The 24,158-nt window shown below is 35.7% G+C and overlaps 3 protein-coding genes across 6 annotated transcripts in view; 2 read left to right on the top strand and 1 right to left on the bottom strand.

Moving 5' to 3' along the window:
* The window catches only part of LOC110453630 (uncharacterized protein C20orf96-like), a 24,331-nt gene extending 17,425 nt beyond the window's left edge, over positions 1-6,906 (top strand). For 2 of the 3 annotated variants that reach the window (XM_021502660.1, XM_021502662.1), the window contains exons 10-12: positions 3,446-3,511; positions 4,190-4,332; positions 5,287-5,905. In XM_021502660.1, the coding sequence (XP_021358335.1) occupies positions 3,446-3,511; positions 4,190-4,332; positions 5,287-5,347 (270 nt within the window). In that variant the 3' untranslated portion in view covers positions 5,348-5,905. Of the gene's footprint in view, positions 1-3,445; positions 3,512-4,189; positions 4,333-5,286 lie in introns of all 3 variants that reach the window. The other variant, XM_021502659.1, reaches the window with a different exon arrangement.
* Positions 6,907-12,408: 5,502 nt separating this feature from the next.
* On the bottom strand, positions 12,409-18,697 carry LOC110453644. 2 transcript variants are annotated; one of them, XM_021502682.1, is made up of 5 exons: positions 18,599-18,697; positions 16,530-16,691; positions 15,222-15,395; positions 13,993-14,124; positions 12,409-12,748 (listed from the first exon to the last, which is right to left on the bottom strand). In XM_021502682.1, the coding sequence occupies exons 2-5, from the start codon at positions 16,681-16,683 to the stop codon at positions 12,582-12,584; spliced, it is 627 nt and encodes a 208-aa protein (XP_021358357.1). In that variant the 5' UTR covers positions 16,684-16,691; positions 18,599-18,697; the 3' UTR covers positions 12,409-12,581. The 2 variants fall into 2 exon arrangements, with proteins under 2 accessions (XP_021358357.1, XP_021358358.1); XM_021502683.1 differs by having other exon boundaries at positions 16,530-16,688; positions 18,599-18,681.
* A 2,021-nt stretch (positions 18,698-20,718) lies between these two features.
* On the top strand, positions 20,719-24,158 carry LOC110453624 (protein SYS1 homolog). The gene is made up of 3 exons (XM_021502652.1): positions 20,719-21,389; positions 22,943-23,010; positions 23,803-24,158. Exons 1-3 carry the CDS (start codon positions 21,195-21,197, stop codon positions 24,041-24,043), a joined length of 504 nt encoding a protein of 167 aa, XP_021358327.1. The 5' UTR covers positions 20,719-21,194; the 3' UTR covers positions 24,044-24,158.

Below are 24,158 nucleotides of genomic sequence, written 5' to 3'. Positions count from 1 at the left end.
TAAAAATAAAACTGTACTAAAATTGGTATAAGCATGATGAAGTGGGCTATGTGAGCTTCACATTTGTAAAAAAGAAAGAAGATTTCTTTGGTTCGAGAATAAAATTTTGGCCATAATACGAAAGGGTGCGTACACATGAAAAGCTAGCTTTACAGGAGGTAAAATTTTGACAACAGCACACGACGCAAAATTGCAAAAAATCAAGTTCTACAATTTTACTGCGACCCAGATAATTCTGCAACCAGGTAGGTAATCTTTAATTTCAGACAGAGCTTAGGAAAAAAAATACTACTTGCGGGGGTCAACTTTTGGGTTAAAAATAGCATTTTTTGGCATTTTTTGGTAATTTTTGATGTGGTAACCATGGTTTTCACACAAGTGACATACATAGAAAAAAGAGGTCATTTCTACTGTATTCTGCTACCTTAAGTAGGATGTTGCCCTATTCTGGTGGGATGTTACCCTATTTAAGTAGGATGTTACCAAATTTTAGTAGGATGTTGCCCTATTCTAGTAGGATGTTGCCCTATTTGAGTTGGATGTTGCCCTATTCTAGTAGGTGTTACCCAATTTGAGTAGGATGTTGCCCTATTGTAGTAGGATGAAACCTATTGTAGTAGGATGGTACCCTATTGTAGTAGGATGTTACCCTATTGTAATAGGATGTAACCCTATTGTAGTAGGATGTAACCCTATTGTAGTAGGATGTAACCCTATTGTAGTAGGATGTATCCCTATTGTAGTAGGATGAATCCCTATTGTAGTAGGATGTATCCCTATTTTAGTAGAACGTTACCCTATTTTAGTAGGATGTTAGCCTATTTTAGTAGGGGACGTTATCCTATTTTAGTAGGATGCTGCTCTTTTCTTTAATAAGATGCAACTCTATTCTGGTAGGATGTTACCCTATTTAAGTAGGACGTTGCCCTATTTAAGTAGTATGTTGCCCTATTCTGGTGGGATGTTGCCCTATTTTAGTAGGATGTTGCCCTATTTAAGTAGGATGTTGCCCTATTCTGGTGGGATGTTACCCTATTTTAGTAGGATGTTACCCAATTTTAGTAGGATGTTGCCCTATTCTAGTAGGATGTTGCCCTATTCTAGTGGGTGTTACCCAATTTGAGTAGGATGTTGCCCTATTGTAGTAGGATGTAACCCTATTGTAGTAGGATGTAACCCTATTGTAGTAGGATGTATCCCTATTGTAGTAGGATGTAACCCTATTGTAGTAGGATGTATCCCTATTGTAGTAGGATGTATCCCTATTGTAGTAGGATGTATCCCTATTGTAGTAGGATGTATCCCTATTTTAGTAGAACGTTACCCTATTTTAGTAGGATGTTAGCCTATTTTAGTAGGGGACGTTATCCTATTTTAGTAGGATGCTGCCCTTTTTTTTTAGTAAGATGCAACTCTATTCTGGTAGGATGTTACCCTATTTAAGTAGGATGTTGCCCTATTTAAGTAGGATGTTGCCCAATTCTGGTGGGATGTTACCCTATTTTAGTAGGATGTTGCCCTATTTAAGTAGGATGTTGCCCTATTCTGGTGGGATGTTATCCTATTTTAGTAGGATGTTACCCAATTTTAGTAGGATGTTGCCCTATTCTAGTAGGATGTTGCCCTATTTGAGTTGGATGTTGCCCTATTCTAGTAGGTGTTACCCAATTTGAGTAGGATGTTGCCCTATTTTAGTAGGATGTTACCCTATTTTAGTAGGATGTTACCCTATTTTAGTAGGATGTCGCCCTATTTTAGCAGGGTTGTCCTATTTTAGTAGGATATTGCACTATTTATAGCAGATTTATAACTTTAAAAATAAATTGCTATTTCAGCAGGATGTTCCCCTATTTAAGTAGAATATTACCATATTTTAGAAGGATATAATCCTAATTCAGAATAATGAGATGCTATCGAAATAGGATGTTACCAAGCCAAATGTGTATCAATTGTACCTGTCATGCGAACAAATAATATCAGCTCTATTTTCACTAATTATAAAAGATATGAATATCATTCATGTATATAAAAATCTATCTTCTGGTCTAAATCTTTTCTCTTGGAATTTAAATCATTCACTCCTGAAGAAACATTTTAACTCCTCCAATTCAAAGTTGGAATAGTTCGTTATAAATTTCAGGGGTGAATGAGGTAATATAACACAATATCTTCTGTTCTAACACTGATCTTTACTCTGTTTTTGATAGATGTTTGGCATAATTTGGGTGAAAAATATTTCATTTATAATTTCTTGGTTTATCTATAGATATTTAAATATTGAAAAATATATTACTTTATTTTGCAAGGGTAAATTTTTACTTCATCAAATTTTAATTATTACTGATTTAGAGGTTTTAGAGGATTTAGGTGAAGGTCATTTTGTTTTCAACACTTTAAAAAAAAACCAGCAACGGTAAGTTTTTCTGTGAATATTCACCTTCAGATAAAAATGATGAAAACCATATTTTTACGATTACTTTTGAAAAGAAATTCTGTTCTAAAATTTCACCTTCTTATATATATAACTTGACGATTTCTTGTGATACAAGTTAAGGCTAATAACCTACAAAATCTGAAATAATATGAAATTTTAAAGTGTACTTTCTATTTTGAACTGGAAATTAAATCCAGATGAAGAATTTGAGTGTGAGAATGAAATTAAGTTATGAATTTGGCCCTTATTTTGAAAGCTCAGATGAATATAATGTTACCATGTTTATCACTACAACATTGAGATTTCGTTGATATCACGCTCTTTAAGTTTAAATATTACATTCATGTGCATTAACTATGCACTGAGGCACGGTAGTCTAGTGGTAGGACGCCGGGCTTGTGACTGAAGGGTTGCGGGTTTGAGTCACAGCACGACGCTGTGTTGTATCTTTGAGCAAGTTACTTTACTCTTGCTTGTTCCAGTCTACTCAGCTGTAAATAAGTATGTGGTATAATAATGTGTGAACCGCTTTAAGACGACCTACGAACTAGGTAATGATAAAACGGTATATAAGAACCTTGTATAAAATTATTATTACATGTATTAAGTACGGGATATTAAATTTTAAATTACCTAATAAGTTAGAAGAGTTAACGCCCTTGGTATGTTTTGTTGTGTCATTGTTCAGTGTGAATGAGGAATTTTAAAAGCTTTTAACATTTTATTCATCCCATCATTTTAATATATGTTGTATAAAATTTGTTGCTTAATTCATTTTGAACATACCGGTAAGTAAAATATCTGTGAAATGCAGTGTTGTTTCAGTTCTATGATGCTGGGGCTGAGGTTTTCTGTGACAATTACATTAATATTAATTAATTACATGTGTCTTTTAGAACTCAGTTCAGCTTTGTAGAAAATGCTTTTCACGATACTGGTACAGAGAAACAATGTGCTATCATGTTTATAATATAAATAGAATATAAAATTGTTTTACGAATTATGTTTCAGACAGCAATATCAATGATGCACCCCAGTCTGAAGGACATGGCCCTACAGAATATGGTGATGAAAAAGGTGTGTGGGACATTTTTTTCACTGTCAGAGTTAGACAATTCTGCCGTGTTGTAGCACATATTGGTACAGAAAACTGTATTACAATATGATGCATTACACTGACAGTGTTTTTTCACACAGGTGCTAGGTATGTTCATATTGGACCAGACCTGAAGGGACAGATAGAAACGTTTTTAGGGATTGTTATCAGTGAAATAAAAAAATCTCTAAAAGTATTTGAAATGGGTGACAGTGCTGATCAGTGTCTTTAAAAGCTTTATTCATGAGTTCATGTTCATGAACACAAACACTTCAGAGAATTTGAATGTAGGTTTTACCAAAAAGTGCCGATCCAACAAATACTGTCTCTGAGTATTATATATCTGTTGTTACAGTCCTGAATTGCAATAGATTGTTATATCACTATTTGAGAAATTTATTGACTTGTCTGTCAGCAGGGTTCAATATTGATAATCTTGCATACATTTGTATGAGAGGATTAAATGTGAATTAAATTCAGTAAACTGGGAGTGGTCTGATCTTTTTACACAAATTTTCCAATGGGGATGACCTTTTTGCATTCCAAATCTTGACAGAATGTTGACGTGTCAATGAACTTGAGTGTATGGATCATCATCTTAACATTGAAATTGACATAATCTGCAGTACAGAATGTTAAACCTGTTGTTATAACTTCAGGAGATAGAGATGAACAAACAAGTACAGGAAGATCTGCTCCACGACAATCAACTACTGGAGACTGAGGTGGAGAGACTCCTTAGGGATCCAAAGACCAACACCAGACTTCAAATGTTTCCAGAATTCTTCCCCACTCGAGAAAAGTAAGACTTCTGTAAATCTGTCCGCTCCACATTATAAACGCAGATATTTGCGGAATGCCTGCATTTGAGGATATTACATGGAAAGTCTAGGTCACTGTTATTGTCATTATTCCCCAATAACTAAAGGTCCATGTGGCCCTCAGTACTCAATTTGGTTTATTTTGTCATACCCTAGTTACTCATTTTTTGGAAAATGGAGGCACAATATTGCTCTTTATGTTAGAGGTGCAGGACGCTTTAGCTGTAAATACATTGTTATGACACGATATCTTTCTTTGGGCCTAAGCTAGTCCTACTGCTTAACATTCATACAATGATTGCTGGTTGAAGGGATACTGTATAACACGAAATGTTCGTTGGTACTTTCCTTCGTGGTTTGAAACCATTAAGATCGTTTCGTGGTACAAACTTTCGTGGATATCCTTAATTAATAAACAGTAGACACGTATATCATCCTAATTTGTTTGTATTTATTTTCGTGGTTTAATAGCAACCACGAATGTTTATACACAACAAACATTTCATGTTATACAGTATATAACGTTGTCTTGATTTTTATAAGTAAAAGGTCAAGGTTGAAATTATTGTGTTGTCTTGAGTTCAATAGGTCAATGGTCAAACTTTGGATTATGATAACTAGAATATTATGTCCTTTTGGCATGCAATTTATTATGTTGGTTTTGAAATCAAATTTTAAGTTTACAATAAACATAAAGAAAGCTCTAATAGAATGTTTTGAAATGCTCAGATGCCTTTTCAGGTTCACTGAAACTATAGTTGTCAATATCGTCTAGATCAATGTCACAACAAACATAAAATGTATTAGATTGTTTCTTACTACAATTCCTATTTTCAGTTTTACCGAAATTTGATGAAAGAGTCAAGGTCCTGGTTTTATCATTTGGATCAAATGAGGAAAGCTTATAACAAAAATAATAAACGTTGTAATTACAGGTGTACTCCAGACATGGATGTGATTTTAGACATACCGACACAGGAATGGCTGCCCATCTAGTCCCTGCCTGTTCTGTGTTACCTGCCTGGGAACCAAGTGTCGGTTTGGTTGGGTAGATCTGCGGGTGACTAGAGGACATCTGGGTCTCCTGAAGATCAGGTGGAGATTCCATCCCATTAACGATGCTGCCAATTCATTAGTGTGGAAAATATATGGTTATAATACTGTATAGTTGTTCATTGTCCTGGGTTAATAAGGGTCCATCCATTTGTTTTGGAATTCAAAATCACTGGTAAACATTATGTTGTGTTTCTTAATAAATCAGTTTATTTAATTTATGCAATTTCTTTGTCAATACATAGACACAGAGATGTATTATATACAGTATTGTCTTCATTTATATGTATTCAAACATGTTTACAGTATACCGTACTATATTGCGACTCCCCACATTTTGCTGAGTATTGGTTCTTATACCATACCATTATTACCGTATTTATCCTGCAATAAGCCCAAGGGGTCGACACATAATCTCTCACTCAAAATAGAGGGATGGGCTTCAAAAATAAATTACATGACAATGATATACTGTAGCATTAGTTTATATTTCTACTGAACTAAAATATATATTTGGGTGGGCTTATTAACAGGCATGGGCTTATTGCCGGGTAAATATGGTTTAACTATCTATGGAATATATTTCTCTTTGTTGAATTTACTCTTTCAATGGTGAAAATTTTAAAAATCCTGTTTTGTCTATTTTTGTTTTTCTTTTCAAAAAGAGTGTTTGCATCGGTGATTTGATAGTCATTCTTGATATCTATAAAATAGAAAACTAGCAACTATACATTATATGAACCAGGGAAAACAGAATGATATAGCTGCCTGAGCCAGACACCTTTTCTGTGTCAGGTGAAGAGGTTCATTGTGGTAGTCACTGATACTTTCAAAGTCTGCAAGGTAGTTGGTATGTGAATAGTGTCTTAGCGCAATTACTCTTCATCAAAAATTAGTGTAACTCCTGTAGGAGATGTAATACTATCAATGTTAACTGCAAGATTCTATATTAATATGCAAAAGTTCTTCAACAGTGGTTGAAATGTGCATATTTCTTTTTGAAATTCAAAATTTAATTCGGGAATTAGTACAATTCTTATCAAAATCTAACGATTTTGATTTGAATTTTCCTCGTAATACATAAGATGCCATAAATGTTATCGGTGACATTACTAACAATCATTACTGCCAGTCACAGGGTGTATTTTGTGTATATTATTGTGTTCGTAGATTTAAGAGTACAAAATGGGTAGGACCGTGTAATTGCGTGACACTTGTCCAAAGACATTTGCTTCCCATAAAAAATGAAATAACAATGAAATTGCGTTGGTGGACATTGCAGTTTCAAATTTTATATAACTCCAACATTTTTAACATCACAATTACCAAGTCTCCAGGTGGTAGTATAGACATGTCTTAATACACAGGTGATCTCATTGACAGGTAATTTTATGAACAGATGATCTTCATAGAGAGGTGGTATTCATAGCAGGTTTCACACCAAGTACAAGTGTTGAATGTAAGAGAAATGTAAGAGGTGAATAAAAAATGTGTTAAAGTAACACTTTTTGCTTATTTCTTTAAACCTTTCACCCCTATGTAACTTCAGTAGACTCTGCCATGCATTAATATGGAGGAGGCCATTATGGTCTACAAAGCATATTCTTGTAGTGAAATTTCTAACACTTCAGTATCATTCAAGGTCAAGGTTACAAGTATTGAGTATTTTTTTTAATTCAATAGGTCAAAGATCAAAATTAAGATTGTGATAACTAGAATGTTATGTCCTTTTGGCGCAAATAAATATGTAAATGTTTTGGCTTTAAAGGTCAAATTTTAAATTTACATAACCATACAGAAAGTTATCATGAAGCTTTGGAACGCTCAGGTGTCTTTTCAAGTTCACTGAAACAAAGCTGCCAATATAGTCAATGTTGATCACAACAAGCATATGCTGTAACATTTAAAAGAAACAATAATCACTGAGGCACGTGATAAGCCAAGCAGCCGTTCAAATTATGTAGGTTAAGCTCGGGTCTAAAAATAAGTCAATAAATACGCACAAATTCCTGACTGAGTGCAAAATAACAATGTATAGCGAATTTATACCAAAAACACATAACAGAAAGAAGTCAAATAAGCTTATCAGAATGCTATATATACTAACAAGGGATTACTGAAATAAATTCATTTGTTAAGTTACAAAACCGTGGTCCAATCACCTACCAAAATACATTAGTTTGACCAATGACCTTAACCTACAGAGCAGTTTATGACCTTGACCTTGTATATTTGTAATAGGCAAACAATGTAGGACTTGTGAGTGAAGTTTGTAAAACATAGTAATGAAATGTGAAGGGCAAAATTAGTATTTGGCAAATGTACAATGTGATGGAGTGGGTACAAGGTTCAGTGCTCATTACATGTTTCTGTCATTTTAAAAGTTCGGGAAAAAAAAGAGCATCGTGAGCAGAATCATGATACACCTGTCGGACCCTAGGAAGGGTATCGATATATTGGAAGCAGGTAGTGACATATGATATAAAAGGGTTTACTGCAACCGTTTTGTTGGTGACTGACCTTGGCATTCATGAACTACATAATGTATTTTTGAAATTGAAAGGAATTAAACAAATAATTGAAATATTCTTGCATTTTCGATGGAGTGCCCTTATTTGGCAATGAAAAAGGGGTAAACTCTGCAAAAAGTCACGATTAAAGAACTCATACATTCAAGTAATGAAACATCCCACCAAGATTGACAAAAAAACGGCTAAAACGTTGAGCGGCGTTGCTATGTCAAGTGGGATATGCCAAAACACGGAAAGTTGAAACTGGAAAGAAAAAAAACTTGATACATGTTGAACATTATTGCTTCTAGCATTACGGTACAAAATTGGAGTGGAATTGATTAAAAAAAAAAAGTTCTTGCATTTACTACACAATGCGAACTCGTTCGAGCTATATTGGTATGCAATATGTGTACCAAGTTTCATCAAGATATGTTCATGAATGAGGGCAGGAGAGTGATGACAAGGGTAAAAGTTAACGAACAGACAACGCAGTTGGTCCCCCTTCACCTAAGGATGCTCTGTCCCAAATTTGGATAAAATCCTGTCATTCCTACAGAAGAAGAAGAATTTTAAAGAATTTGCTAAATTACCCCTATTGGGCCCAACCCCTCAGGCCCCAAGGGGATCAGACCCACCATTTATACAAAATTGATTCTCCTTCCCAATAGGATACTACTGGTCAAAATAATGTCATCCCAATGGAAGAAAAAGGATATAAAAGCTATTGTTCTATATCCCTTATTGGACCTGCCTCTCTGCCCTTCACCGAACGATGCTTTATACTAAATTTGGACAAAATCCTGTCATTCCTACAGCAGAAGAAGGATTTTGATGAATTTGCCATGTTTCCCCTATTGGACCCTTCCCCTCTGTCCGCCAGCCAAACCCACTCTTTATACTAAATTTAGTCCCCTTAGCCAAAGGATGCTCCAGACTAAATTAGGATAAAATCCCTTTATCCCTACGGTAGAAGGATTTTAAAGGTATAACCTCTATTTCCCATATTCAGCCCCGCCCCTCTACCCCCAGGGAGGCAACCTCTATTTCTCTTTCCTCTGTCCTCAAGGGGGCCACACCAACTGTTTATACAAAATTGAGTCCCCTTGGCCAAAGGATGCTCAAGACCAAATTAGGATAAAATCCCTTAATCCCTACGGTAGGAGAAGGATTTTAAAGGTTTTACCTCTCTACTATTCAGCCCATCCCCTCTGCCCCCAGGTGGACCACACCCACCGTTTATACAAAATTGAGTCCCCTTGGCCCAAGGATGCTCCAGACTAAATTAGGATAAAATCCCTTAATCCATTCAATAGAAGGATTTTAAAGGTTTTACCTCTATTTCCCCCAAGGGGGCCACACCAACTGTTTATACAAAATTGAGTCCCATTAGCCAAAGGATGCTTCAGACTAAATTAGGATAAAATCCCTTAATCCCTATGGTTGAAGAAGGATTTTAAAGGTTTTACCTCTATTGGCTCCGCCCCTCTACCCCCAGGGGGCCACACCTACTGTTTGTACAAAATTGAGTCCCCTTGGCCTAAGGATGCTCCCGTCAAAATCTACTTGGCCGTTCAGGACTGTTAAGTGTTTTAAAGGGAAAGTTGACGGACGGACAACGGTCGCTGCAGTATGGCATATAAGAATGGATAGAAAAAGGTTTGATTGTGCTTGCAATTACATAACAAGAGGCCCAAGAGGGCCTGTATCGCTCACCTGAATATTTAAGCAGTCATAGCAAAATATTCTCATTAAATATTATATTGCACTAAAAATATTTCTCTCGCAAAATTTGTTGGCTCCATCTGTTGAAACTACCAGCAAAATATTATTACAAGTTTCTATGCTTTTTGATTCTTCAGAGGTTGCTTGACATATTTTTCCCTGTGACCTTGTAAGTAGGTCAATGTCATTTTCCTTCTCAAATTGGTAAGCTCTATTCCAAAAGCTACCAGCCAAATCTTATGAATCCATTCCTTTTAGTTCTTAAGAACAAATCCATTAAAATGTTGTTGACCTCTGTGACCTTGAAAGTAGGTCAAGGTCACTTTCATTCGCAAACTTTGTTGGGCTCTTTCCCAGGAAATAATCAGCCTAATATTAAGGTTCTATAACTTCCAGTTCTTCAGAAGAAGTCATTTGAAGTGTTTGACGTATCTGCCTTATGTGACCTTAAAAGTAAGTTAAGGTCATTTTCATTCTCAAACTTTGTTGGGCTCTTTCCTAGGAAGCTACAAGCCAAATATAAAGATTCTATACCTTTCAGTTGTTCAGAAGATGTTGTTTGAAGTGTCTGACACATTTGACCCCTGTGACCTTGAAAGTAGAACAGGGTAATTTTCATTCTCAAACTTTGTTGGGCTCCATCCCAGGAACCAATCGGCCAAATATGAAGATTATATACCTATTAGTTCTTCAGAAGAAGTTGTTCTAAGTTTTTGACACATTTGACCCCTGTGACGTTGAAATTAAGTCAAGGTCATTTTCGTTCTCAAACTTTGTAGGGCTCCTACCAACAAAGCTTTCAGCCAAATATCATGACTCTAGGCCTGTCCGTTCTTCAGAAGAAGTTGTTTAAAGGAAAAGTTGACGGACGAGGACGGACGGACGGTCAAACAGGTGAGCTAACAAGAGTACCGCGGGGCGAAACAATATACGCTCTCGAATGTCATATAATGTTATATACTTTCTTACATTGAAATAAGATATCTCTGCATCATTCTAAGATTGGTTAGCCGACATGCTATAAACAAGAGACTCAAGAGGGCCTGTATCGCTCACCTGAATATCTAAGCAGTCATAGCAAATATTCTCATTAAATATTATGTTGTACTACAAATTTGTCACTAGCAATCATTATCGTTTCCATCTGTTGAAACTACTAGTCAATATTATTTTAAGAGTTTATGCTTTTTGACCATCGTTCTTCAAAAGTTGTTGGACATATTTTTCCCTGTGACCTTGTAAGTATGTCAATTCATTTTCGTTCTCAAACTTTTATAGCTCTATCCCAAGAAATTACCAGCCAAATCTTATGAATCCATTCCTTTTGTTTCTTCAGAACAAATCCTTTGAAATGTTGTTGACCTGTGACATAGGTTGAGGTCATTTTAATTTGCTAACTTTGGTGAGCTCTATCCAAAGAAGTGACTAGCCAAATATAATTTTATGCCTTTCGATTTTTCAGATGTTGCTTGACATTTTCATTCTTAAACTTTGTCGGGCTCTATCTCAGGAGGCCACAAGGCAAATATGAAGGTTCTACATCTTTTTGTTCATCAGAAGAAGTCGTTTAAAGAAGTTGACAAATATTTGACCACTGTTACCTTGAAAGTAGGTCAAGGTAATTTTCATTCTCAAACTTTGTCAGGCTCTATCCAAGAATGCCACCAGCCAATTTTGAAGATTACATACCTTCCAGTTCTTCTTCAGAAGTCGTTTGAAGTGTTTGACATATTTGACCCCTGTGACCATGAAAGCAGGTCAAGGTCATTTTCATTCTCAAACTTTGTCCGGCTCTATGACAGGAAGCCACCATCCAAATATAACGATTCTAAACCTTTTGGTTCTTCAGAAGAAGTCATTTAAAGTGTTTGACACATTTGACCCCTGTGACCTTGAAAGTAGGTCAAGGTCATTTTCGTTCTCAATCTTTGTTGAGCTCCATCAGCCAAATATGAAGATTATATACCTTTTAGTTCTTCTTCAGAAGTCGTTTGAAGTTTTTGACATATTTGACCCCTGTGACCTTGAAAGAAGGTCAAGGTCATTTCGTTCTCAAACTTTGTTGAGCTCCATCCCAGGAATCCATCAGCCAAATATGAAACTTCTATACCTTTTAGTTCTTCAGAAGAAGTCGTTTGAAGTTTTTGACATATTTGACCCCTTTGACCTTGAAAGAAAGTCAAGGTCATTTTCGTTCTCAAACTTTGTCAGGCTCGTACCAACAAAGCTTTCAGTCAAATATCATGACTCTAGGCCTGTCCGTTCTTCAGAAGAAGTTGTTTAAAGGAAAAGTTGACGGACGAGGACGGACGGATGGATGGGCGACGGACGACGCACCATGACATAAGCTCACTTGCCCTTCCGGCAGGTGAGCTAAAAATTGACCAAGTGTACCTTACTGGTGTACTGTTTATTGATCTGCGTAATGCATTTGATACCGTAAATCACAAAGTACTTTTACACAAACTTAAGTCATATGGGGTATCCCAATCAGCCGTACAGATTTTCCATTCATATCTTTCTGACAGATCACAAGCTGTAAACTATCAGGGGATACTATCTGAGTTCAAGCCAATTAATATTGGTGTTCCACAGGGCTCAATACTTGGGCCACTTCTATTTATATTATATATAAATGATTACCCAAAATGTTAAAAAAAATGTAGGAGGAGATTGCCGGACAAACAAAAGTTTACGCCGGACGGACGGACAACCCCATACCATAATACTTCCGTCAAATTTGACAGGCTTATAAAAAAGACTACACACTTTTGTTATCACATTGTTTAATCAACATAGTTACAAAACCAACACAATGTATCTTGCATGACTTGCGTTATTTACATTCTTGCATGTTCGAAAAACATGTACTTAAAATTCACACTTATAACTTGATCCACTAAATCTTTAAAGTTCCTTAACCACCCTGTTTATTGAGATGTTTACTTATCAGCACTACCTTTAGGTTGCATGCCTGGTTTATATTCTCCCTTGCTATAGTCATATCTACTAGCGAGACCATACATAATTCCTTTTCTTTGATTTATCATATTCTGCACAATTGCCTCCATGTGTCCTTCACTTAATTGTGCAGATGGAGCAGGTAGAACTAAAAATAAACAAATATTAGAAGATTAATAGCAGATATCCATAACACATGTATTGCAAAAGGGAGGAGATAGGAACATACTCAAAAGGTTTTTAGTTTGCTTCACTTGGCAAGAACACTTCAATTTAATGTTATACACATACTTATTTAAATCTCTGACATGAAATACATTACAATCTTATAGACAATATGGAAATCTTGTGAAGAAATAATAAAGCTGAATAAAACTTAACATACTTTTTTTATTTAGTTTGTTTTTCATTTTTACTGTTCCTGGAATTTTGAATGATAATATTTTTCTAAAGTGTATAACTTCCCACAAAAAGCATGAAAACCCTAACCCATTCTGTAAGAAATTTATTTTATTTTCCTTATAGTTATACAGTGACAAAGAACATGTGGATATATCTTTCTTATAAAATCCGTTTGCAACATCATTTTTTGTTTTCACTGACCGTAGTATGTTTTCATACATAAAGTAAATTTAACTCTAACTATAATTCATCAGGTCATTACTGAATCTTTGTTCGTTCCATCAGAGAAACACATGTGAAGCATGTTTAAGAAACTGGTCTATTGCACTTGCCCCTGACATGTGGGCCGACTATTTCCACTTTCCCCTGACATGTGGGCCGACTATTTCCACTTGCCCCTGACATGAGGGCCGACTATTTCCACTTGCCCCCGACATGTGGGCCGACTATTTCCACTTGCCCCTGACATGTGGGCCGACTATTTACACTTGCCCCAGGCATGTTGGCCAACTATTTTTGCACTAGCGCAAGTGCTAAAACTGGTTGTCCTTGGGCACATGAATTTTCATACTCCTGATATCATGTATATTTCATCTTTAACTTTATAATGTACTTATATTAAAACTTTTTAGGCTATCGCATGACACACTAAAGAATATATTTATTTGTTACGGAAAGGACATAAGTTGTATTAACTTTTGTCCAATCCATTTGGCTTTTCGTTTGTAATGAAATTGATTTAAACTAATGTATATTTCACTCATGTCCATAAATCTCCCACAGAGTTTATCCCTAATCATCACCTGTGTCTATCAACAGAAAGAGACGGATGGACATGTACAATACCCTCCCCGAGTTCTCAATCACAAACTTCCTAGCCGCACACATACTACTTCCTCGCATGTATCTAGGCAAATAAGAGCTAAAGTTAATAATAATGTACAGCAACTCCTGATAATATAATATTGTACACAAAAATAATGTACTTACTTAAATCTTCTTGAGCCCATATCAAGAGCTGGGTCGTAAAACATCCAAATAAGAATATAATTAGTTGTCTTTTCCACTCTCCAGTTGGTGCCAACATTTCTTCAAAAGTTTGAGCATATGAGGCTCTGTACACTACAAATAGAAGTATACTCACTAATAAAAAGACAATGAAGGACAATACTGGATACAGTGCATGGTCATCAGTACAAGTGGGTATATCATACAAACTAGAACACATGTGTCTCACCATAACAACCCCCCTTCCCCTAGTAACCCTTGACCTTAGACAACCCCCTCCACTGGTAACCCTTGACCTTAGACAACCCCCCTCCACTGGTAACCCTTGACCTTAGAAACTCTTTTTTTTACATATATATATCACAGCGATTAGTCTTTCAATTAAAATTAAAACTACCCCCTATTGTCATTTTTTTACTAACAGTGACCATGACATTCTATTTTTAGTAAGTGACCATGACATTAACCTAAGAAACGTTTGAAGCCCCTATTGCACATATGAACATAATACAGTGTTATATATACTTACCAACTCTCCCTATTTTGTAGGGTTTGGTTTGGTTTAATTTTGTTTAACGTCCTATTAAAAGGTCAGCTAAAGTCATTTAAGGACGTGATTGAGACTATCGATTTTACTGACAGCTCAAAAGATGCCTTTTAAAACTGTTATTTTTTCCCTAGAGGTTAAATATATGCACACACATTGTATTTATGCTTTTAATTATGAGCACACGTTATCACCCTTGTGGAAATTTTAAAGTATGGCTAGTATGAGTGTATCACTAAGTAAATTTTCATAAAGATTAGTCTGATGGATTTTGAGATAATCTCTGGAAACGAAATTGTGGATGGACAAAAACATGAGACAGACTGGAGGACAAATGGTCAGTGTGATCACTATAGGCCAGGCCCTATTTAGGCCTTGTATTAAGTTGTAACTCTGGTTTAATATCACAAAGTTTAGGCCTTGGGAGGCCAACAAATTTATTAGTAATCCAGACTCTAATCTATTACACATTCAATTTGTTCCACTGACTAATTTGTCCTCCAGATGATTCCAAGCCACCAATACTCGAAAAATCTGATTCATCAAGACATTACTCAAGAACTTAACTTATGAAATTACATACCAAATTCTGCCATGATGATTACATATTGATCCAGTGCTAATTCTAAATCATACAAAACAAGGTCCACAGTAACTGACTTACAGTCTTTCTTGTCCTCTAGCGTGAGTTTACCCCAGTCATTGTTCGACTCTTTCTCTCGCAGGGCCAGGATCTCTGGAGTGTTAGCCTTGAAGCGTACGCCAGAACATGGCCATTCATAGTCATCAACGTAGAGACCCTCGTTAGCCAATCCATGTCCTACTATATCCCTTTCACCTGAAAATACACAGCAAGTTATCTTTGTACATGTATAACCAACAGATATTTGAAAATTTACACATATACATGTATAATGGCTTCCTAATACTATTTTCAGCAAGTATTGTTTTGGAATCCATTATTTACATTTTATTGCTTTATAATTTTGTTCTTGGTCATACTTTGACCCTTTGCAATGTTGATTTAGGTATCTCAATTATGTAGTCAGTTAATTCTAATCTAGGTTACACTGTACATGTATTATTGGATTATACAGATGGTGTACCTCAGGTTACATCTTATATTTACGGTTCTGGAATTTGTAGTCAGTTCACTGTCTTCAGGTTGCACTGAACATTGAGGTTTCTGGATAATACACAGTTCAATAAGAGGTTGCGACAAATATTCATGTTTCTTGATTTCATAACACTTTATTTCAGGTTGTTATATAACCTACATTTGTTGTATACATGTATTAATGTTTCTTGATTTCATAGTTGGTTTATTTCAGGTTGCACAAAATAATTAGATTTCTTTATTATAACGACAGTTTCACTTCAGGTTGCACTGTATATTACCATATAGGTTTCTTGATTTTATAAATGGTTTACTTCAGCTTTAGATTGTGTTGTAGATTTAGTTTTATGGACTAATACGGCCATACGTTGAGTTTTACATACAAGTTCATATATTCTCATCATTACATTATTTTATTTCTGTTACTTGTTACTTATTTCTTAATACTCATTCACCCCTGAAATTTCATAATGAACTATTCCATTATTTAGACCAACCTATACAATTGAGAGTTCAAATGTGTCTCCAGGGGAAAATGAGTTAATTGAATATAAAGTAAAGAGTCCTAACAACTCTCACTAGTTCATGCCATTCTGTATGTTTTTGAATCCGCAATATCATGCATAATACAGGCACTGAAAATACTAAATGTGTGGGGACAGTCGTGACAGGTTTGTTGAACTGAATATGGCATTAAATGATCTTTTTTTCATGTGTGAAAACCTGTTAATATTTGATCGATACATACAAGATAAATACAGTAAGGTTTATCAATCTGATCCCTAAATATCAGTACAACGTGAACCAGTATATACAACCCTACCAATAAGCTACAATTCACGTAGCTATAGTTACCTGTCATAGGATAATACTTGTCCTTTATTTCTTGACTTGTCTGTTCCATGGGATAGGTCTGAACTTGTTTGAGGTTTACAACAGCTGTACAAGACCGCACTTGCTGCCATCGTATTTTGTTGCCTAGACGCCTCAGAATCAGCTGCCCACTCATTATGGCTGCTGGAAAAAAAGAATAATCTGAATATATAAAATATGGATACATTGCACAGCAGTGAAGATTGAGTTTTAACACGATTCTTACATCAAATACAATGAACAGTCATGGCGTGAAACTTTCTGAAGTTCAGTTAAATCCTCTTCAATCTAAAGTACATTGTAGCCTATAGTTAAGTACATTGTAGCCTATAGTTAAGTACATTGAAGCCTATAGTTAAGTACATTGTCGCCTATAGTTAAGTACATTGTAGCCTAAAGTAACATAAATGTAAGTACATTGTAGCCTAAAGTTCATAATGAACTATAGGCTACAATGTACTTAACATTGTACAAAATTTAACTGAACTTCAGAAAGTTTCACGCCATGACAATGTAATGAGTGTGACAAATACATGTAATGAGTGTGACAAATACATTGACAACTTAACAAGAATTTACCTTACAAAAATATAAATGGCAGAGGTTCAGTTTGCGCCGCTTTGTGGGCAAGACAATTATGAAGACTAGTTTGATCTTTTGATGCAAAAGAATCTTCAATGTGACTACATAACAGCAAAATTCTCAAAATCTTTATGAAGTGGAAACATATTGCTAGCCTCCGGACTGGGAAATTTTCTAGTTTCAATCACTTTACACTCCTGTGTTGTCAACGCTATGTGCATCACTTCCGGTCGGAACACAAAAGATAGCTGCTGGTGAATGAAAACTTATAACTACATTGCTCAACAGAATATTGAGCTCTATAATGTCAGTTGATATATATGTTTACATTCAAAGTTTACAGCATACTGAATTCACTTAATGGTATGGCAAGTATATATATATGTATACTGGCATGGTCACAAGTGTTTTCGAGGTCAGTCAAACAGTGCAGTCAGCAACAGCATTTCTGACTGGGAAAATCCATAAACATTGACCTACATTTTTGGACGATTTTCGAGTACATAGATTTGCTATTAAACAATATAGCACTTGTTGTACTATTTCTGATCAATTCCTCACTCCAAAGTTTAACAAAAGTACAAGCCTCTCTATTTTAAATTCTGTTTACAGTGAGTCTTGAACATTTTGTTCATGTCCCCGCAAAGTCTTTTATATATGCTAGTGCTGTTAGGTTCAATTTCCTTAATCTTTCTGGATAGTCTAGGCCCTTCATCTCCAGTAGATATTTCATAGTGTGACGTTTGTGCGCTTTCCAACATATGTATAATATCCTATATAGCCATGATTTAATTAAGTCTTGGTCACTTTTTAAATTAATTGCTGTTATATTTTAAAACGATTGCGATTGTACATTGATAAATGTGATTTACTATCAATAAAAATTTGATGAATCGACTCGTATTAGTTTGTTCTGATAATAAAGTCACAGAAGTTCACATTTTGTCAATAAATTGTAAAATTTTGGAGAGCTTTAAACGTGGCGAAATACCTATTTCATTTTGTAGAGTTAACTGATTTATGCAAGTTACATGAAATTTTGATTGATATACAAATGAACTTTGCAAATTCTTTGGTTACTGAATCAAAGGTCATTTAATATTACAAATTACCTTTTTTAATGCCATCATGTATACATGTAATACTGTGGTAAAACTTAGATCTACCAACAAATGGCATACTTTTAAAAAAATCAATGATATTTGGTCTTTAAAAAGGCACTATAAAATCAGGCCTGCTCATTATCAGAAATGTTGTCGTTCGTTACGTATACGTGACATTTAACATTCATATCGAAAGCAACGTAAAGCAAGGTCATGCGAAGGATTATGTATGAAACATAACTGAATGCATTAGATATGTGTTGGAAAAACATATCACCTCTATGCTTAGCAAGCTGAACTTTCACATATAAACATGTTTTTTACATGGATGAAAGATCCTAGATGGAGATTCAAAAAGAAACTTACCTTTTCACAACGAGCTCCAACCGGGAAAAAAATGGAGGTCTCACTCGTTAGTGATCCGAGTTAAGGAAACGCTTATTAAAGTAAATATAAATTCCACATGTCAATATTCGGTCCGCTTCAGACCGCCTTACCATAGTATATAAACCGTCTTTAACTTTATAATGTTACATATATTTAGCACAAACACCAGTCTTCAACAACGTTCCAAAAATAAATCCATTGCAACATGTAACGTTATAAGCTTACACTGTCTTTCAAACTATATTAATTTGGATAGAGGCAGCAATGCCTGCCTCCACAAATATCCTAATGATATTAAACAAATTACATTGGTAACCATATCATATAAAGTGAATATATTTAGTGACGTGCCATAAAAGCACACCCTTCTCATAAAAAATATGAGTACGGTGTGATTGTTTTTCTCATGACTATCTTTATTGACAGAAACAAATGCGTTTCGTCTATCGTTCGAAGGATCCCGGGTTCGAATCCCGAGCCCGTATTCATGATGAAACCGTTCTCATGCTCAAGCATGGATTTTGTGCTCAAGACTAAATTTCTTGTTCCAGTTATAAATTATTTAAAAAATCTTATTTTGTTAAATTTTTGGACAAAAATTGAAGAAACATGAAGCCAAATACTGTTTTCAATATTTAAATTTGACTTTTTGATCGTTGACATGATTTACTGAGGTGGGTTACAATAAAGCTGGCTTGAGCATGTACAGAATCCATGCTTGAGCATAAGAACGGTTTCATGAATACGGGCCCGGTCTGGCCGTGCATTTCACCCCTCCCCCTGTTACAGTGTTGCTTGTTGCTTCAAGTACTGGCGGGGTGAATGCTTGGCAAGGGGATACCCGAACATTGGTTGTAAATAAATTATGCACGTGTTTTCGGGCGACGGATGGCCTCTCGAGATAAATAACTCCTCAATTATTATCGGAGGAGATTTCAACCTCCCTGGATGGGACTGGGCAAATGAAATTATAAAACCAAATACAGACCACCTAAAAAATCATTATTGCTTTGGTGACATGGGGTTTACCAGTAATTATAAGTCACTTCACCACTCAATGACAACGCGCTTGACCTTATCATTACTAACAACCCTAATAATCAAGTACCAAGTATCGAGACCATTCCTAGCCGATATCAGAACATGATGCTATTTTACTTGAACTTTGCCATGTCTAAAGGACGGGAAAAGGGTAAGTTGGGAGACGGTGAGCACATGCAGGGACCTGAGAATTTGTAACAGCCATATTTGGTCGGTGAGAAGCGAACATTCCTTCATCTACCTTGATATTTCTATCTACACAATTCTAACTATTTTAAATGGTTAACATTTTCTCCCCCTGTAAGTCGACACTAACGACTATAACCTAAGCAAAAGATCTGGACCTACATCAAGCACAGACATTTTTTTTACCAATTCCAAAGATAAACCGAATATCTTGACAACCAGTTCCACTTTGAATTAAGAGATGATGGCCGAACGTGCCAGATAGGCAGTCTTGGTCAATTGCCCCGTCATCATGGGCCGAACCTCCCCCAAATTGATATTTCAATACATTCGTATATTACAGCGATACCAATGTTATGCTTTACTGTATACCATCATGTGAAGCTGGTATATCTATGACAAAATAAGTAAGTTGCAATTCGGTTGAAGTGAGGTCATGATTTTCCTTTTACCTTTCCATAAGTCCCTATTAGTAGTTTTTCTCGACATTTTTCGTGTGAAAAAACAACTAAACTGCTAAGATCTTCAAAGTTAACTAAATATTGGCCCAAGAAAAAACCACCAGGGGTGTTCGGAAAACCCGGTCTCTCCTATATTAACATTGCTGTGGTTTTGATTTGATAGTAATTGCCAACATTGCTGCTGGGACACTTTCAACATTTTGTTTTTGCTTTTTTTTCATATCTAAAGTCGCATTCTCTATCGTTGTGATAATTCTTTTACTAGGAAAAACACATAATGAATTCACCATGGATTTTTATTTTCAATCTATTCATCTTATAAACCGCTTTCAGATGTTCTGTAAGGCTTGACTGTCCGTCGTTCCCTAAGTGTCCTCTACATAGCATTTAGTACGCCCTCCCATACAAGCAAAGCGTCAAGATGACAATGATTTGTCGTGACGTGATGAGAAGTGACTTCACCAAACTAAACTAAAATTAAGTGGAAGAGCTTTTAGAAGAATTGTTGTAATTCTTTCATGGACTCAACATGCAGCAGCAAGATTTGTCACTCAGTTTGACGATTTTCTCCTACGTGTTTCTCGTACGCATTGAAACAGTTGTTAACTGATCCTGCTTCCGTCACCATATTGGATTTGATCTAAGTCTGATGCCGATGGCAGAAATATTATTGTGAATATTAGGCTTAAAGTTAGGCCTATTCACCGACGTAGCATCACATATTATTGTCTGTTATATGAAAATATGTAGATGTTGGTGAAATTTGTCATAATTTAATATGTAAAAGAGGTATATCGCCTCGAGCAATCACGAACATTTTCGACCGTGTATCTGTAAGTTGACTAGTTAGCCCCTAGTTGACTCCAGTTGAGTTCGTATTTGAGGTTATGCTTGGGCTTATACGGAAACGACTTCCAAGGATGACGGGTCATTTCCGTAGTAATGTGTGGGATCCAGTGTTAATTATTGCCCAGATCGTCGCCATGCAAAGCCAGTTTTATTTACTGCTGGGAATCTGGAGCTACATTATGAACATGATTGGCAAATTTGATTCCTCTTTAGATCAAGTGTTCACTCAAACAGTAAGTGAAGTAACTAACGGTATTTTAACGAATTAAACGAGTAATTATGACTGAGGACCTTATGTATAGGTTCATGTTGATATAAATAGATCATAGAATATTCTCTTGTTTAACAGGTTGGGCACAACGGCACATATGGGTAATAATCCTGCATTTGGGCAACATCTTTGTATGTTATGGTTGAATGCACTTCGAATCTACTTTCACTATCCTATATAAAAAAATCAAAATTTTGTACGTTACTATCTTTATTAAAAATTGCTGTTTATATGGTTATTATAAACAACTTTTGGTTGAACGTTTTTTCGTGTTTTGACATTTTCGTGATTTTAGATGTCCCGACTTTCAAAACCGAAAACTGTTCAACCAAAAGTTGTTTGTAATAACCAATAGATATGGCGATTTTCAATAACGTAAGTGAAGTCCATTTTTTTTATTTTTTAAAGATGTTACCCAAATGCAGGATTATTACCCATATGCGCCGTTGTGCCCAACCTGTTAAATGTGAAGTGGGACTGTGTCATTCTAGCATTTCAAACCAGAATCCAGGACAGCGATTAAGGTTTATTGGTGAAAGGAAATGTTTCGATACCAATAATAAAATCAACTGACAATGAAAAGATGAATTTGAATTTTGGAACAAATACAAAATATCACATTGAGTATCTTATCCCTAGGCCTGTGGAAAGTGAACTGGTGTTGTATGAATTAAGAGGCCCTGGGGGTATACAGTAGATCATAATTAATACTCCAAATGTTACACTCACTTTCTCTCTGCACCCCTGGAATGTGTCATGACCAAACTGAAGGCTTATAATTAGTATGCACCACCTTGTGTAAGGTACAAGTAGACTAGTCCTTTGATGAACAAGAATTGAAAAAAAATGTATAGGCTTTGAAGTTGAATTTCACTCCTCTGTTATCTTCAAAGGACAAGTATCAGTCTTGCAATTGGTCAGATTATTTTTACTTGTGACCAATTAAATAGCTTCCTTCATGCCTTCCATTTTGCCAAATAACATATTCCATGGGTGCAGAGAGTGTAAGTGAGCATAACCCACCACTGCCCTGGAGTACCAAGGTTAGGTATATGTATACAGAGGTCATACATTGATTTTCAGAAAGACAAGTGCACAGGTTTTGAGTAGGAATGAAGGGATTTTAATCTCAGTATTGGTATAAAGGATGATAGGTAAGGATCCCTTGGCCAAAGAGGAACAGTGTTGACTGTAAAAAACAAAGAATGGGCTCAGGGAGGTGAAGCCAAAACGGGAAACAGGGAGTAAAGCTTAGCTTTTCATGGGGTGAATGAAGGGATTTTGCCCTAATATGGTTACCGTATAATGGATCCCAGGACCAAGGAGACTCAATGTTTAAGCTTTGAGTGTATGCCAATACAATGCCCTAACCAAGGACCTGATAAGGGAAATAAGAATACATTTTAATAATACCATAGAAATCTGACCCTGTTTGTTAAAATTATCCTCACTGAGATTAAATTACATGTCTGTGTGACAGAATGTATTCCTACATGAACTTGACTCTCCTTTCAGGATATTGATGTTTTAGAAGATTCTGGACGACTAAATGTGATTGCATTCCTACTCAACAGTTTGACAAGGTCAGTGATTTTATACGACCACCGCTTCTTTCCTGAGCAGTACATAGCATTAATGTTGTCCTGGCAGACAGCCTGACAGTCTGAAGTAATACAGATTTTATGTGGTTGCTTTACATGTTGGACATATTCATGAATAATTGTAATAGGTAATTACAGCTGTAAACAGCAACAATCTCTCGGTATATTATTAATGCATATGTTGGTTTCTTTTATTTACTGATATGTCAACTGTTAATCAATATAACAGGGTAGCAAATAAAATGAGGGACATTATATTGAATAGAAACATTATATAGATGAAAGACATTATATCGACAAGAGACATTATATCAACTGGAGACATTATATCAACAGGAGACATTATATCAACTGTAGACATTATATCGACTGTAGACATTATATATCGACTGGAGACATTATATCGATGGGAGACATTATATCGACTGGAGACATTACATCAACTGTAGATATTATATCGACCGGAGACATTATATCAACTGTAGACATTATATCGACCGGAGACATTATCACGACGGGAGACATTATAACGACTGTAGACATTATATCGACTGGAGACATTATATCAACTGTAGACATTATATTGACGGGAGACATTTTATCCACTGTAGACATTTTATCGACGCGAGACATTATATCGACATGAGACATTATATCGACGTAAGACATTGTATCAACGGGACACATTTATATTATATTAAGGATTTACCGTGTATGTCCAAATGTCCATCATATTCCTTACAACTGAACTCATTTTGTATTTCTGTATTTCAGTGCGCTTGCCTTGTGGTTCATAGTTCAGAGAACAAAGCTGTGTTTAGACTTTTCTGTGACAGCTCATCTGCTTCACTTCCTCGGCTGTTTAATATACAATAGCCACATCCCAAGCACTCTCCCTTGGTGGATCATCAATGTCATCAGCATAGCTCTCATGACTGTTACTGGGGAATTCTTGTGTATGCGAACAGAAATGAAAGCCATTCCACTCAGTATGGGGCCGAAGGCAGATTTGTGATCAAAATAGGTTTTATATGGTCAATATTTATTTATTCATCTCATCATATGTATATAACATAGCATGCATGTGAAATATAAAATAAATATCCTTAAATACATTGTATTTAAGTGTG

The sequence above is a fragment of the Mizuhopecten yessoensis genome, unplaced genomic scaffold, assembly GCF_002113885.1.
Source record: "Mizuhopecten yessoensis strain PY_sf001 unplaced genomic scaffold, ASM211388v2 scaffold7473, whole genome shotgun sequence".
NCBI lineage: Eukaryota > Metazoa > Mollusca > Bivalvia > Pectinida > Pectinidae > Mizuhopecten > Mizuhopecten yessoensis.
The sequence above is the reverse complement of the archived record's forward strand: the minus strand, read 5'-3'. Positions and strand labels throughout refer to the sequence as shown.